Raw genomic sequence first — 14747 nt, 5'->3', positions numbered from 1 at the left:
TACTCTAGATGGGATCAGTAGCAGAATAACTGAGGCAGAAGAACGGATAAGTGACGTGGAAGATAAAATAGTGGAAATAACTACTGCAGAGCAGAAGAAAGAAAAAAGAATGAAAAGAACTGAGGACAGTCTCAGAGACCTCTGGGACAACCTTAAAGGCACCAACATTCGAATTATAGGGGTTCCAGAAGAAGAAGAGAAAAAGAAAAGGACTGAGAAAATATTTGAAGAGATTATAGTTGAAAACTTCCCTAATATGGGAAAGGAAATAGTTAATCAAGTCCAGGAGGCACAGAGAGTCCCATACAGGATAAATCCAAGGACAAATATGCCAAAACACATATTAATCAAACTGTCAAAAATTAAATACAAAGAAAACATATTAAAAGCAGCAAGGGAAAAACAACAAATAACACACAAGGGAATCCCCATAAGGTTAACAGCTGATCTTTCAGAAGAAACTCTGCAAGCCAGAAGGGACTGTTAAAGTGATGAAGGAGAAAAACCTGCAACCAAGATTGCTCTACCCAGCAAGGATCTCATTCAGATTTGATGGAGAAATTAAAACCTTTACAGACCAGCAAAGGCTGAGAGAGTTCAGCACCACCAAACCAGCTTTACAACAAATGCTAAAGAAACTTCTCTAGGCAAGAAACAAAAGAGAAGGAAAAGACCTACAATAATGAACCCAAAACAATTAAGAAAATGGGAATAGCAACATACATATCGATAACTACCTTAAATGTAAATGGACTAAATGCTCCCACCAAAAGACACAGATTGGCTGAATGGATACAAAAACAAGACCCATATATATGCTGTCTACAAGAGACCGACTTCAGACCTAGAGACACATACAGACTGAAAGTAAGGGGATTGAAAAAGATATTCCATGCAAATGGAAACCAAAAGAAAACTGGAGTAGCAATTCTCATATCAGACAAAATAGACTTTAAAATAAAGACTACTAGAAGAGACAAAGAAGGACACTACATAATGATCAAGGGATCAATCCAAGAAGAAGATATAACAATTGTAAATATTTATGCACCCAACATAGGAGCACCTCAATACATAAGGCAAATACTAACAGCCAGAAAAGGGGAAATCGACAGTAACACATTCATGGTAGGGGACTTTAACACCCCACTTTCACCAATGGACAGATCATCCAAAATGAAAATAAATAAGGAAACACAAGCTTTAAATGACACATTAAACAAGATGGACTGAATTGATATTTAACGGACATTCCATCCAAAAACAACAGAATACACATTTTTCTCAAGTGCTCATGGAACAGTCTCCAGGACAGATCATATCTTGGGTCACAAATCAAGCCTTGGTAAATTTAAGAAAATTGAAATTCTATCAAGTATCTTTTCTGACCACAACGCTATGAGACTAGATATCAATTACAGGAAAAGATCTGTAAAAAATACAAACACATGGAGGCTAAACAATACACTACTTAATAACGAAGTGATCACTGAAGAAATCAAAGAGGAAATAAAAAAATACCTAGAAACAAATGACAGTGGAGACACGACGACCCAAAACCTATGGGATGCAGCAAAAGCAGTTCTAAGAGGGAAGTTTATAGCAATACAATCCCACCTTAAGAAACAGGAAACATCTTGAATAAACAACCTAACCTTGCACCTAAAGCAATTAGAGAAAGAAGAACAAAAACACCCCAAAGTTAGCAGAAGGAAAGAAAACATAAAAATCTGATCAGAAATAAATGAAAAAGAAATGAAGGAAACGATAGCAAAGATCAATAAAACTAAAAGCTGGTTCTTTGAGAAGATAAACAAAATTGATAAACCATTAGCCACACTCATCAAGAAAAAAAGGGAGAAGACTCAAATCAATAGAATTAGAAATGAAAAAGGAGAACTAATAACGGACACTGCAGAAATACAAAAGATCATGAGAGATTACTACAAGCAACTCTATGCCAATAAAATGGACAACCTGGTAGAAATGGACAAATTCTTAGAAATGCACAACCTGCCAAGACTGAATCAGGAAGAAATAGAAAATATGAACAGACCAATCACAAGCACTGAAATTGAAACTGTGATAAAAATCTTCCAACAAACAAAAGCCCAGGACCAGATGGCTTCACAGGCGAATTCTATCAAACATTTAGAGAAGAGCTAACACCTATCCTTCTCAAACTCTTCCAAAATATAGCAGAGGGAGGGACACTCCCAAACTCATTCTACAAGGCCACCATCACCTTGATACCAAAACCAGACAAGGATGTCACAGAGAAAGAAAACTACAGGCTAATATCACTGATGAACATAGATGCAAAAATCCTCAACAAAATACTAGCAAACAGAATCCAACAGCACATTAAAAGGATGATCAAGTGGGGTTTATTCCAGGAATGCAAGGATTCTTCAATATATGCAAATCAATCAACGTGATACACCATATTAACAAATTGAAGGAGAAAAACCATATGATCATCTCAATAGATGCAGAAAAAGCTTTCAACAAAATTCAACACCCATTTATGATAAAAACCCTGCAGAAAGTAGGCATAGAGGGAAATTTCCTCAACATAATAAAGGCCATATATGACAAACCCACAGCCAACATCATGCTCAATGGTGAAAAACTGAAACCATTTCCACTAAGATCAGGAACAAGACAAGGTTGCCCACTCTCACCACTCTTATTCAACATAGTTTTGGAAGTTTTAGCCACAGCCATCAGAGAAGAAAAGGAAATAAAAGGAATCCAAATCAGAAAAGAAGAAGTAAAGCTGTCACTGTTTGCAGATGACATGATACTATACATAGAGAATCCTAAAGATGCTACCAGAAAACTACTAGAGCTAACCAATGAATTTGGTAAAGTAGCGGGATACAAAATTAATGCACAGAAATCTCTGGCATTCCTGTATACTAAAGATGAAAAATCTGAAAGTGAAATCAAGAAAACACTCCCATTTACCACTGGAACAAAAAGAATAAAATATCTAGGAATAAATCTACCTAAGGAGACAAAAGACCTGTATACAGAAAATTATAAGACACTGATGAAAGAAATTAAAGATGATACAAATAGATGGAGAGATATACCATGTTCTTGGACTGGAAGAATCAACATTGTGAAAATGACTCTACTACCCAAAGCAATCTACAGATTCAATGCAATCTCTACCAAACTACCACTGGCATTTTTCACAGAATTAGAACAAAAAATTTCACAATTTGTATGGAAACACAAAAGACCCCGAATAGCCAAAGCAATCTTGAGATCGAAAAATGGAACTGGAGGAATCAGGCTCCCTGACTTCAGACTATACTACAAAGCTACAGTAATCAAGACAGTATGGTACTGGCATAAAAACAGAAAGATAGATCAATGGAACAGGATAGAAAGCCCAGAGATAAACCCACGCACATATGGTCACCTTATCTTTGATAAAGGAGGCAGGAATGTACAGTGGAGAAAGGACAGCCTCTTCAATAAGTGGTGCTGGGAAAACTGGACAGGGACATGTAAAAGTATGAGATTAGATCACTCCCTAACACCATACACAAAAATAAGCTCAAAATGGATTAAAGACCTAAATGTAAGGCCAGAAACTATCAAACTCTTAGAGGAAAATATAGGCAGAACACTCTATGACATAAATCACAGCAAGATCCTTTTTGACCCACCTCCTAGAGAAATGGAAGTAAAGACAAAAATAAACACATGGGACCTAATGAAACTCAAAAGCTTTTGCACAGCAAAGGAAACCATAAACAAGACCAAAAGACAACCCTCAGAATGGGAGAAAATATTTGCAAATGAAGCAACTGACAAAGGATTAAGCTCCAAAATTTACAAGCAGCTCATGCAGCTCAATAACAAAAAGAAACCCAATCCAAAAATGGGCAGAAGACCTAAATAGACATTTCTCCACAGAAGATATACAGACTGCCAACAAACACATGAAAGGATGCTCAACATCACTAATCATTAGAGAAATGCAAATCAAAACCACAATGAGATATCATCTCACACCAGTCAGAATGGCCATCATCAAAAAATCTAGAAACAATAAATGCTGGAGAGGGTGTGGAAAAAACGGAACACTCTTGCACTGCTGGTGGGAATGTGAATTGGTACAGCCACTATGGAGAATAGTATGGAGGTTCCTTAAAAAACTACAAATAGAACTACCATATGACCCAGCAATCCCACTACTGGGCATATACCCTGAGAAAACCATAATTCAAAAAGAGTCATGTACCAAAATGTTCATAGCAGCCCTATTTACAATAGCCCGGAGATGGAAACAACCTAAGTGTCCATCATCAGATGAATGGATAAAGAAGATGTGGCACATATATACAATGGAATATTACTCAGCCATAAAAAGAAATGAAATTGAGCTATTTGTAATGAGGTGGATAGACCTAGAGTCTGTCATACAGAGTGAAGTAAGTCAGAAAGAGAAAGAGAAATACCGTATGCTAACACATATATATGGAATTTAAGAAGAAAAAAAAATGTCACGAAGAACCTAGGGGTAAGACAGGAATAAAGACACAGACCTACTAGAGAATGGACTTGAGGATATGGGGAGGGGGAAGGGTAAGCTGTGACAAATTGAAAGAGAGGCATTGACATATATACACTACCAAAAGTAAGGTAGATAGCTAGTGGGAAGCAGCCGCATAGCACAGGGAGATCAGCTCAGTGCTTTGTGACCGCCTGGAGGGGTGGGATAGGGAGGGTGGGAGGGAGACGCAAGAGGGAGGGGATATGGGAACAGATGTATATGTATAACTGATTCAGTTTGTTATAAAGCAGAAACTAACACACCATTGTTAAGCAATTATACTCCAATAAAGATGTAAAAATAAATAAATAATTATAAATAAAAACTAAAGAAAAAACAATCCTAATCCTCCTTGAAGACTGAGTCAAATACCCCTTCCTCTAGGATGCCTCCCTAGATTTGTCTTTTCCCCCCATCGTTCCCCACATTCATGATCCCAATGCCAAGGGTAGTTCCCATTCCCACCACAAACACTGCACCCAGCCAGCATATTGATCAATCAGCGAACTGAGCCTATGGCATTGTGGTTATCTGCCCATCAGTCAGTTTTCCCCAAGACACTTTGAATTCCTTGAGGTCAGGGATCCAGTCTTTCCGTATCTCCAGGGAATTGTCATAGAGACTGGTCCGTAGGAATTCGGAGATCAGTAAACATTTTTCAAATGAATGAATGAGTGGCACGTGCTCCAGATCACAGATTGGATCCCTTTCTTTCTTCCTTAGCCAAGATTTGGGGCATAGAGTCTGAAGCTCCAAGGGCTTGTCTTCATTCTCCTCCTAATTTCCCCAGTCATAACAATCACCATATCTTATTATGTCAGTTTTAAGACCCCGTGTCAGTCTGTCCTTTGGAGGGAGGTGTGCAAAAGCCAGTCCATTTTCAGACATGGCTCCTGACTAAAGCTGAACAATTGCTCTGCAGAGATTGCAGCAAACTAAGCTTAGCAGCTCACAGAAGTCAGTTTGGTAATGGAATGGGAGCAGAGAGGTAAAGTACTGCAAAGGTACCAATTTGGTAGCAATAAAGCTATTGGGCTTAGAAGTGGAAGATCAATTTTAAATAATCAACACAGAAGATTATCTCTGAATTGATGCCAAGTGGCCCGGGAGATGTTTGCTGACTATCCCTCCCCATCCCTCTCTATTCAGGGAGAGCTTGATCCAAAATTTGGATTGAATGAGGGATAAGGTAGGCGCAAGGGCACAGGGTATTGATTCCCAGAGGTTGGTTAGTGATGCCAACCTCTAAGTGGCTGAAATTGACAATGACAAACGTGGGACACCGTCCCAGTCTCATCTTCTTTTGAGCCCACTTAAAGAGAAAAAAAAATATCCCTTAATGCACTTTGCCCAAGCTGGTTTTTTATGACTCAGGTTTTTTATGACTGTTTTTTTATGTGTATCTGAACCTAACAGTGGGTGCCTAAACATCTTACCTCCTATAGAATACCATAGTCAGATGAGAAACTCACCAAATCTCCCAGAACTCCTGGAGGAATGGAGGCTGGTTACTTCTGGGGTAGAAAACTAGTTTCCCTTAAATGCTACTTCTCTGCAGCAGGAAGCAAAAATCAATTCACCTTCCTTAATGCATCAACTGCCACCCTGATCTGAGGGCATATCTAAAAACATGGAAAATCCCTTCCCCTTTGGTCTACAGCCAGATTTTTTTGGGAACCCAGCACTGCACTGGCACCTATACTTCATTCCAACTCAAACTCATGATGACCAAAATCTAAAACCATTTTTTCTAATATCCTTCCCACCATCCCTTTTCCTTTTTTCCTAAAATCCTTGCTTTAGAGCAAAGGTGCTCAACCTCTATGCTACTGGCATTGTGAGCGAGATAATTCTTTGCTGCAGAGGGCTGTCTCTGCATTGTAGGGTGTTCAGCTGTATCCCTGATCCCTGGCTTCTACCCACCAGATGCCAGTAGCAAACCACCTCCCCACAACCAACTGTGACAACCAAAAATGCCCCCCTGACATTTCTACATGTCCCATTAGGAAGCAAAATCACCCCTAGGTTGGTGGTTCTCATGTCTATCCTAGACCAATTACAAATCCAAATATCTGAGGAAGGACCCAGGCATCGGAATTTTTTAAAAGCTTTGCAGGTGATTCTGATGTACAGCCACTTCTTTGCATATTAAACCAAGGTTTCACCTTCCTCTGTAACTGTGGCTCTGGCCTCTGTTGAAGTTTTCATCCCCATACCCACAGGGTGAAATGCCAAATTTAGGAATAAGAAATAGTAGTGCAGAAATTTAAGAAATGAGGAGGAGGAAAAAAAGATAAGATTATTACTGGTGATAGGAAAACTGAAGCTGTTAATTCCATTTCTTTGAATTATAAACCAGGAAGTAGATTTAGATCAAAGTGTTCCAAGCAAAATCCCAACAGGTAGGGTGGCTTCCTCAGCCAGGGGCCAGCTCCCCAAGTGGAAGCGGTGTCTTTTCAGATCGCTTTGACACAGGCTGGCATCCAAAGAAGCAACTCAAGCTGCCAAAGCCAGGTAGAGCCAGTGCCTCCTGAAGCCTGCTCACCTGAATTCCGATCTCTCTGAGAAAAAGAGGTTGTAGGGTCAAAGAGGTTTGCTTAAACATTGTTAAACAGTCTAGGAAAGACCTTGAAAAGCCCTGCGGTAAGGAAGCCTGTATAACTTTGCTTGGTTTTCCAAACAAATATATGTATGTCATTTGGGAGGCAATATAGCATGGTTAAACATGCAGACTCTGGAATCTGCTCGTTTATGATACATTCTACTCTACCATGAAGTAGCTCTCTTTCCTTGGGCAAGTTATGCAAATGGTGATGATAACAATACCTAAGCACAGGATTATTATAAGGACCAATCTGCTGCAGTAATTTAGACACTGTGTGTCCACGCTAGACGCTTGGTAATCTTTCAACCTTACCAACTGACTTATCCTTATTACTGTTTTTACTATTATTATTTGACTACGGGATTTTTTTTTCTAGAAATGCCTTTTAACATTGCATTGAACTCCAGCTCCATGTGAGATACTTTCAGAAATGCTGATTTAGACTAATTTGAGCCACACTAATAGAAATACAACCCTTGCACCATGTGATATCAAGGTTCTATCTGGAATCCAGAGGTTGGGGGGGGTCTCCTTTCAAGTTCAACCACAGCATCCTGAATGGTGCAGTGGTGGACTTCACCCTCACCACCCCATGTCTGTAAGCTCCTCGAAGCAGGGACCTGTCTACCTTATATATCATCAATTCCCCAGTGCACAGCATCTGACAAACCTAAGCACCCAATATACACTCTTTTTTTTAAAATTAATTATTTTTAACATCTTTATTGGAGTATAATTGCTTTACATTGTTGTGTTAGTTGCCGCTGTATAACGAAGTGAATCAGTTATACGTATACATATATCCCCATATCCCCTCCCTCTTGCGTCTCCCTCCCACCCTCTCAATCCCACCCCTCTAGGTGGTCACAAAGCACTGAGCTGATCTCCCTGTGCTATGCGGCTGCTTCCCACTAGCTATCTGTTTTACATTTGGTAGTATATGTATGTCAATGCTACTCTCTCACTTCGTCCCAGCTTACCTTTCCCCCTCCCCGTGTCCTCAAGTCCATTCTCTACATCTGTGTCTTTATTCCTGTCCTGACCCTAGATTCTTCAGACCCTTTGTGTTTTTTTTGGATTCCATATATATGTGTTAGCATATGGTATTTGTTTTTCTCTTTCTGACTTACTTCACTCTGTATGACATACTCTAGGTCCATCCACCTCACTACAAATAACTTAATTTTGTTTCTTTTCATGGCTGAGTAATATTCCATTGTATATATGTGCCACGTCTTCTTTATCCATTCATCTGTCGATGGACACTTAGGTTGCTTCCATGTCCTGGCTATTGTAAATAGTGCTGCAATGAACATTTCGGTACATGACTCTTTTTGAATTATGGTTTTCTCAGGGTATATGCCCAGTAGTGGGACTGCTGAGTCATATGGTAGTTCTGTTTTTAGTTTTTTAAGGAAACTCAATACTGTTCTCCATAGTGGCTGTATCAATTTACATTCGCCCCAACAGTGCAAGAGGGGTCCCTTTTCTCCACACCCTCTCCAGCATTTGCAATATATACTCCTGAATGATTTCTGGACAAGGGCCACATCTCATTCATTTCAGCAGAATCATCCACCTAGCCCCATTCATTTAGCGAAGTATCTTTGCCACAAAACCTACAAAAGATATTTTTGTGAAACACACGAAGGAACCATCAAGATGGTGGATTAGAACAAAGATTTATGCAACTCTGATAAATGTGCAAGATGGTTAGGCAATCAGACCTGGTTTACCAAGATTTGATTTACAGTCAACTTTTAGGTACTTATTTAAAGCTCAAAGGAAGGTGCACCATAAGCCACAAACCACTTGCTCTGAAACCAGTAGGGAAAACCACTCAATATGAAACCACATCTTGTGGCATAGTGACCAGCATTATCAGTGACCGGCCCCCGCCCCGCCCTGACTCTCCAAAACCAAAGCTTACAAAGGGTACCACAATCCTCCTTTTAAATCCACCTCTGAAATAACTGCCAAATTTACGGCAACTACTGATGATCTCAAAGTCAGGAAAAGAGAAACAGAAAAATAAAACACAAAAAGGCAGCGGGAACACAGGAAACACCCTTTGGACCAAACTGACTTTTAAAATACCACGAGAAGAAAAGAAATCATTTCTAGCAATACCATCAGCTGTCTGAGGTCAAGGAGGGAACAGCTCCTGCAAAATTCCAAGCTCTCCATGACTGATAGCTAAACTATTTCTTGCCACAGCTACACAAGGCATTTAATATTATCTCCATTTTACAGATGAGAAAACTAAGTCACAGAGAGGTTGCAACTTGTCCATGGTCAGCGGAAGTCTCTGGGTATTTGGTCATACACTAGGTAACTAAGAACTAAGAGAGGGTTATGACAACATAGAGTTAAGGGCTCACACTGTGGAATCGCAGAGGCCTGCTTTTATTCCTAGCTCTGCCACATCCCAGACGTGTGATGTGGACAATCTCCTTCACCTCTTGATGCCTGAGTTTTCTCACTCGTAATATGGACAATACTAGTATTTCCCTCACAGACTATTTAACGACTAATATATGTATGGGCTTACCAGAAAGTGAAACTAAATGATTTTATTAGAATGATGATTTCGAACCTTAATGAAAAAAAATTTTCCAGATATAAGAAAATTTAAATTTTACAAAGCATCTCACACCACGTTAATCTCATTTGACCTTGTAGGTAGGACAGACATCACTGTCCCTTTCTGGAGAAGAGAATATTGAGTATCTGAGCGGTTACTTATTCATACCTCTCTGCGGAATAACTGTTTGCTTATTCACTCTTTTTTCCCTCCATCTTCCACCCCACCTCTGAGCTTGGTGAAAGAGGGGATGGACCTTGCAGGGTGTGGGGGGGGGGTGTGTGTACGTGTGCGAGCTTTGTTGCTTTCCTTTGGTCATCTCTGTATTACCGAATCATAGCACAGCGTACAGTACATGATTGGTGTTACATTCTAAAGCACTGGGTGTACGCTTGAGTGAATGATGCATGAATACATTCGCCCAGGATAAGGAAGCTAGTAAGCAGCTCCAAAATAAACACCTGAGTCTGCAGACTCGAAGTCCAGAGTCCTCTCTGATGTCGCATGCTGTATTTCCAAATGACAATATTTCATGGAATCATAGACTTTCAGAGAAGGGAAGGACCTTGGAGACCATCTTAGCGAACATTCCCCTTCCACAGATGAGAAAACAGGAGCTCAGAGAAGTCCCACTACTTGGCCTAAATCACACAGCGGGGAGGTGGGCGGATTGAGCCAGGACCCTGGTTCTCTGCCTCCAGGATCAAGGATGCTGTCCCTGTACCCAGGCAGATTCAAGTTCAGAAAACTCCCCCAGCCTCCACACATCAGCTCAGACTTAGGAGTGACAGAGCACGAACCTCGTGCACCCAGACTACTGTTTGTGCACAGTTTATTGCTCAGCTGGGAAGCAACAGGAGAGAGGACTTCTGCTGGGATTTAATTTGAAAGGTTCTCATCATTGCCAGTGGCACAAACTCCCCACCACGACTCTATGAGCTGAAGCCAGCCTCTGCCTGCATATGAATGAGGACAGAGATGGCCTTAACCCACTTAAGTGAGGAGAGCAGACTTCTTCCCAGTTTCTGAAGCTCCCAGGTCACCCTGGGCTCTAGCCTGGATTCTAGGGTTGGGGGGACTGGCCAAAGCTTGAGGCCTAGGACATTTCAGAAAGGCTGGCTCTGTAGCCTCAGATAATACGGCACATGGTGGTAGTAAAGCCTTTCTTTCATGATGCAAATGTCAAGTTTCTAATGTGCTATGTCCATGTTAGCACACAGGAAGACACACTTCGAATCACCTGCGGACATGCTTTAGTGTTTCAACAAAGTAGTGAAGAGAAAACGTCAATTGACAGCAGCCCTGGAGAGCACATCCTTGTTGGCTTTTGCTCTGGTCTGAACCTGGCCTAGATGAGCACACACATCTCTGGGTACCTATTTGCATGTGTGTCCAGGTGAAGATTACAACAGGAGCTCCACCTAATCTTTCACACAATAGGTCCCAAATCAATGTTTATGATCTTCCAATTACGCCTATCCTGCACTTTCTCTTTTGTAGCACTTATACTGTGTGTGTGTGTGTGTGTGTGTGTGTGTGTGTGTTTAATTAATGTACTGCTATGAGAGCAAGGACCATGTTTGTTTTACTCGCCATTGTGTCATCTGCCTTAAACACAGTGCTGGGCCTCTAGCTGGTGCTTAATAATTATTTGAGGATTAAATAAAGGAAGGAAGGAATAACTAGATGACCAGGGGCCTGACTTCTGGATTAAACTCCATCATTTAATTAACCATGTGACCTTGGTTAAATCTTACATTTAATTTTAGAGCTAGAAAGGATCTTAGAAATCAGCTTGTTGGATGACTGCAAACTTTCGTTTTAGCAGTGGAATCCAAGGAAAAGCATAGGTGAAATATGAACACAGAAGCAGATGCAAACTTTCTTTTGTATAAGGGCCAACTTTCAAACTCGGATTTGACTATTCAGCACAGAATCACAGGCATCTGCAGCTGGTAGCAAATTCATGAATCATCCATCCCTAGTCCACAATGCCACACAACGTGCAAAGGAGATATGCGCATTTTCATGTCAAATATACAGAAGATGTAAGACCTGAATTCACGGCTTCCTAGCTGCAGGTTAGGATTTTTTCCTCCACCATGCTTCCTCGTCTCCTATTTCAGTTGGCCCAGAAGTGTTCCTTGACCTTAAGACAAAGCTTAAGCTGTCTTAGAGAGAGCTCTGGAGAGTTTTTTGCATTCTCCAATTTATTTAAGTCCGCATTTTTTGTGTCCTTATGGTACAAAGCAGAACAAAAATCACTCTGGGGATCCAGAAATGAATTATATATAAGTCCTGGCCTCATAGAGTTTCCAGTAAGGTGAAAGAGAAATACAAGAATGGTATTTCTCCAAATGGTTGACAACTAAAGAGGTGTAAGTGTAGAGAGCTGTGGAAATACCAAAGAAAGGTGGTCAGGTGGAGTGGGGAGAATCCAAGATGGTTTCTTAGACTCTCAAAGAGGAAGAATTTGGGGCTAAGTCCTTTTGGGATGAGTAGGATTCCAAAAGGCCAAAGACCAGTTCAGACTTACTCAAGAAAGAGGCATTCATTGAGTGTCCCTACTTGTTTCCAAATGTGTGAATATGTCTGGGTAGGATATTTGCTATATTACTAGCGTCTGCAAAACAACACAGCCTACACCTGATGCAACTGACTAAAAATACTGTCTGTGACTATGGATGCAGATAAACCAGGGTCCCACCACTCACAGACTGTGTGACTTTGGCCAAGTTATTTCACCTAGCAGAAGCCCAGTCCCACCACTCACAGACTGTGTGACTTTGGACAAGTTATTTCACCTAGCAGAAGCCCAGTTACCCCTTCTATAAAGTGGAGAAAACAAATAGATGCTATCTCTGATGTTATTGTAAGGTTTAATGAGATAGTGTACAAAGTACTAAGCACCATGCCCAGCACACAGTAGTAAAAACTCAAAAAATATTAGCTATTCTCACTCACCATTGCTAATCTCTTGCCCAATGTAACAAATTAAATAGATGGATAAATGAATAAATAAATAGATAAATTAATAATGAAAAAGTACATAACAGCCTTGGCTCAGACACTCCTCCATACAGCAAGGCCCATGCCAATGTGTGACCCCCCAAAAGCACTCAGTGAATGAAAAGCAAAGGCAAGCTTAGCCCAGCTCTTACCTGTATATTTTATATCTGGTTGTAAATCCTTGACGGTGTCTTTCCACAAAGGATAGGTAGCTCCTGGAGTGGTGGAAAGGCCCCCTGTCTGAAATAAGCCAATCAAATTCCTTGGAGACATGTTGGTCTGTCCCAGCTGGTTCCTGGTGGGAGGGCTGCACTGAGATACGGCCCCATACAAACAGGAAGTAGAGGAGCTCAACAAACCTCCAGTTCATGCTTTTCTGCCGGCCTTTTTCCTCTCATTCTTGCTCCATTCTGTGGAGTCCTATGAAGAAAAGAATAAAAAGGAGAGAGAAAGAAAGAGGAAACAAAAGAGGGAGAGAGGAAAGGGGGGAGGGTGAAGCAAAATAAAAGGAAGAGAGAGAGAGACAAAGGAAAATTTTTTAAAATGCTCTTAACACATCATCATAATCCTTTATATCAGTAGAGTGTGTCAGGGTTTACAAAAATCAGTGCAGTTTCTGGTTAAGAGCGTGGCATCTATGGACATCTGGGCTTGCATTCCTGCTTTTGTTGTTCACATGTTCTGTAAACATGCATGAACACGTACAAACTGCTGAATCTCTTAGGGATGCAGTTTCCTCATCCGTAAAACAGAGGACGGGCTTAAGCGCCTGTATCTTGGCACCTGGCACATCATAGGTATTCAAGGCATAAGTGCTGAAAGAGTGAAATGAATGAATGCAGAAACAGTCTCCTACAGCCAGGAAGGAACTTGGAGATAAAACTACAGTATCCATCACACCCGCTATCGTCACAAAGAAGCTGAATCTCACAGCAGGGACTCGGTGAACGAGAATCCCTTTCTCTCCTCCTCTCCCACAGACATGCACCAACTGAACACAGGCTTTGCTTTTGCATCATCAGGTGAGTACAAAAAGTCTTGGGATGCATCATGATCACAACTATCCAGGTTGAATACCTTACAGATGGAGAGTTTATGGAGTTCATTTGAATGCACTTCTACAACCCTTAGTGGACTGTCTCCTTCACCCCAAGGAAATGTAACTAGAGGATCCACCCATCAGTGACTCTGAGCCTCGAGGTTCTCTCGTACTCAGAAGGGGAACTAAAAGCCAAGGAACTAGTGGGGTCTTGCCCGCCTCTTTTTTCGGTGGTAGCACAGCACAGGGGTGCCATGTTGGAGAAATGCTTAAGACTAAGGGAGAGCTTAAGTGGGGGCTCCTTGGAAAATTTACAAGTTTTGTTTTTATCATCACAACATCATTCTACTTGCTAGTTTAACACTGTGCTGTCCACCACCCCACTTAGTCTAGAAGAGCTTATCTTACTCTACATTGAAAGGTAGCTGGGAATGCAGGTTCCATCAATTATAAACTGTATTATTTCAGGCAAGTGATTTCACTTCTCTGGGCCTCAGTCTCCTGGTCTGTAAAATGTAGTTAACAATAGCACCTACACCCAGAACTAGCATGAGAATGAAATGACACCATTTATGTCAAGTGTCCCATGAAGCACCTGACATTTTTAGGAAGTGCTCAATAAATGGCATCAATGATGATGAGGATACAGATAATGATAAATCTTGATGCTGATGATGTCCACCCAGTCCCTGCTGGGGGCGTCTTTGCTCCTACAGTCCCCACTGCCCCACCAAATCCTGTTTATCCTTCAGTAGCCGGTTGAGGTCAGGTCCTCAAAGGTCATTTCCTTTTTCTATTCCTCTCAAAAATTGTTAGTTGTTCCTTTCTTTCAGCTCTCGCTGCTCCTTTATATAACTGTATGTTAGTACTTACTATCTTTTACTGTACTTATTTGTGTCCATTTTGCTCATGGGGCTGTGAGTCTTTAACTGGCAAG

General features: G+C 40.9%; 1 protein-coding gene across 1 annotated transcript in view; it reads right to left on the bottom strand.

Moving 5' to 3' along the window:
• Nucleotides 1–13141, bottom strand: part of BRINP1 (BMP/retinoic acid inducible neural specific 1) — a gene marked incomplete at both ends in the record, with an annotated part of 133508 nt that extends 120367 nt beyond the window's left edge. The window contains one exon of the mRNA XM_082628113.1: nucleotides 12924–13141. Within this exon, the coding sequence (XP_082484239.1) occupies nucleotides 12924–13141 (218 nt within the window). The remainder of the gene's footprint in view (nucleotides 1–12923) is intronic.
• Between the last annotated feature and the right edge of the window lie 1606 nt (nucleotides 13142–14747).

The sequence above is a fragment of the Mesoplodon mirus genome (genome assembly GCF_964341445.2).
Source record: "Mesoplodon mirus genome assembly, chromosome: 1".
Lineage (NCBI taxonomy): Eukaryota > Metazoa > Chordata > Mammalia > Artiodactyla > Ziphiidae > Mesoplodon > Mesoplodon mirus.
The sequence above is the reverse complement of the archived record's forward strand: the minus strand, read 5'-3'. Positions and strand labels throughout refer to the sequence as shown.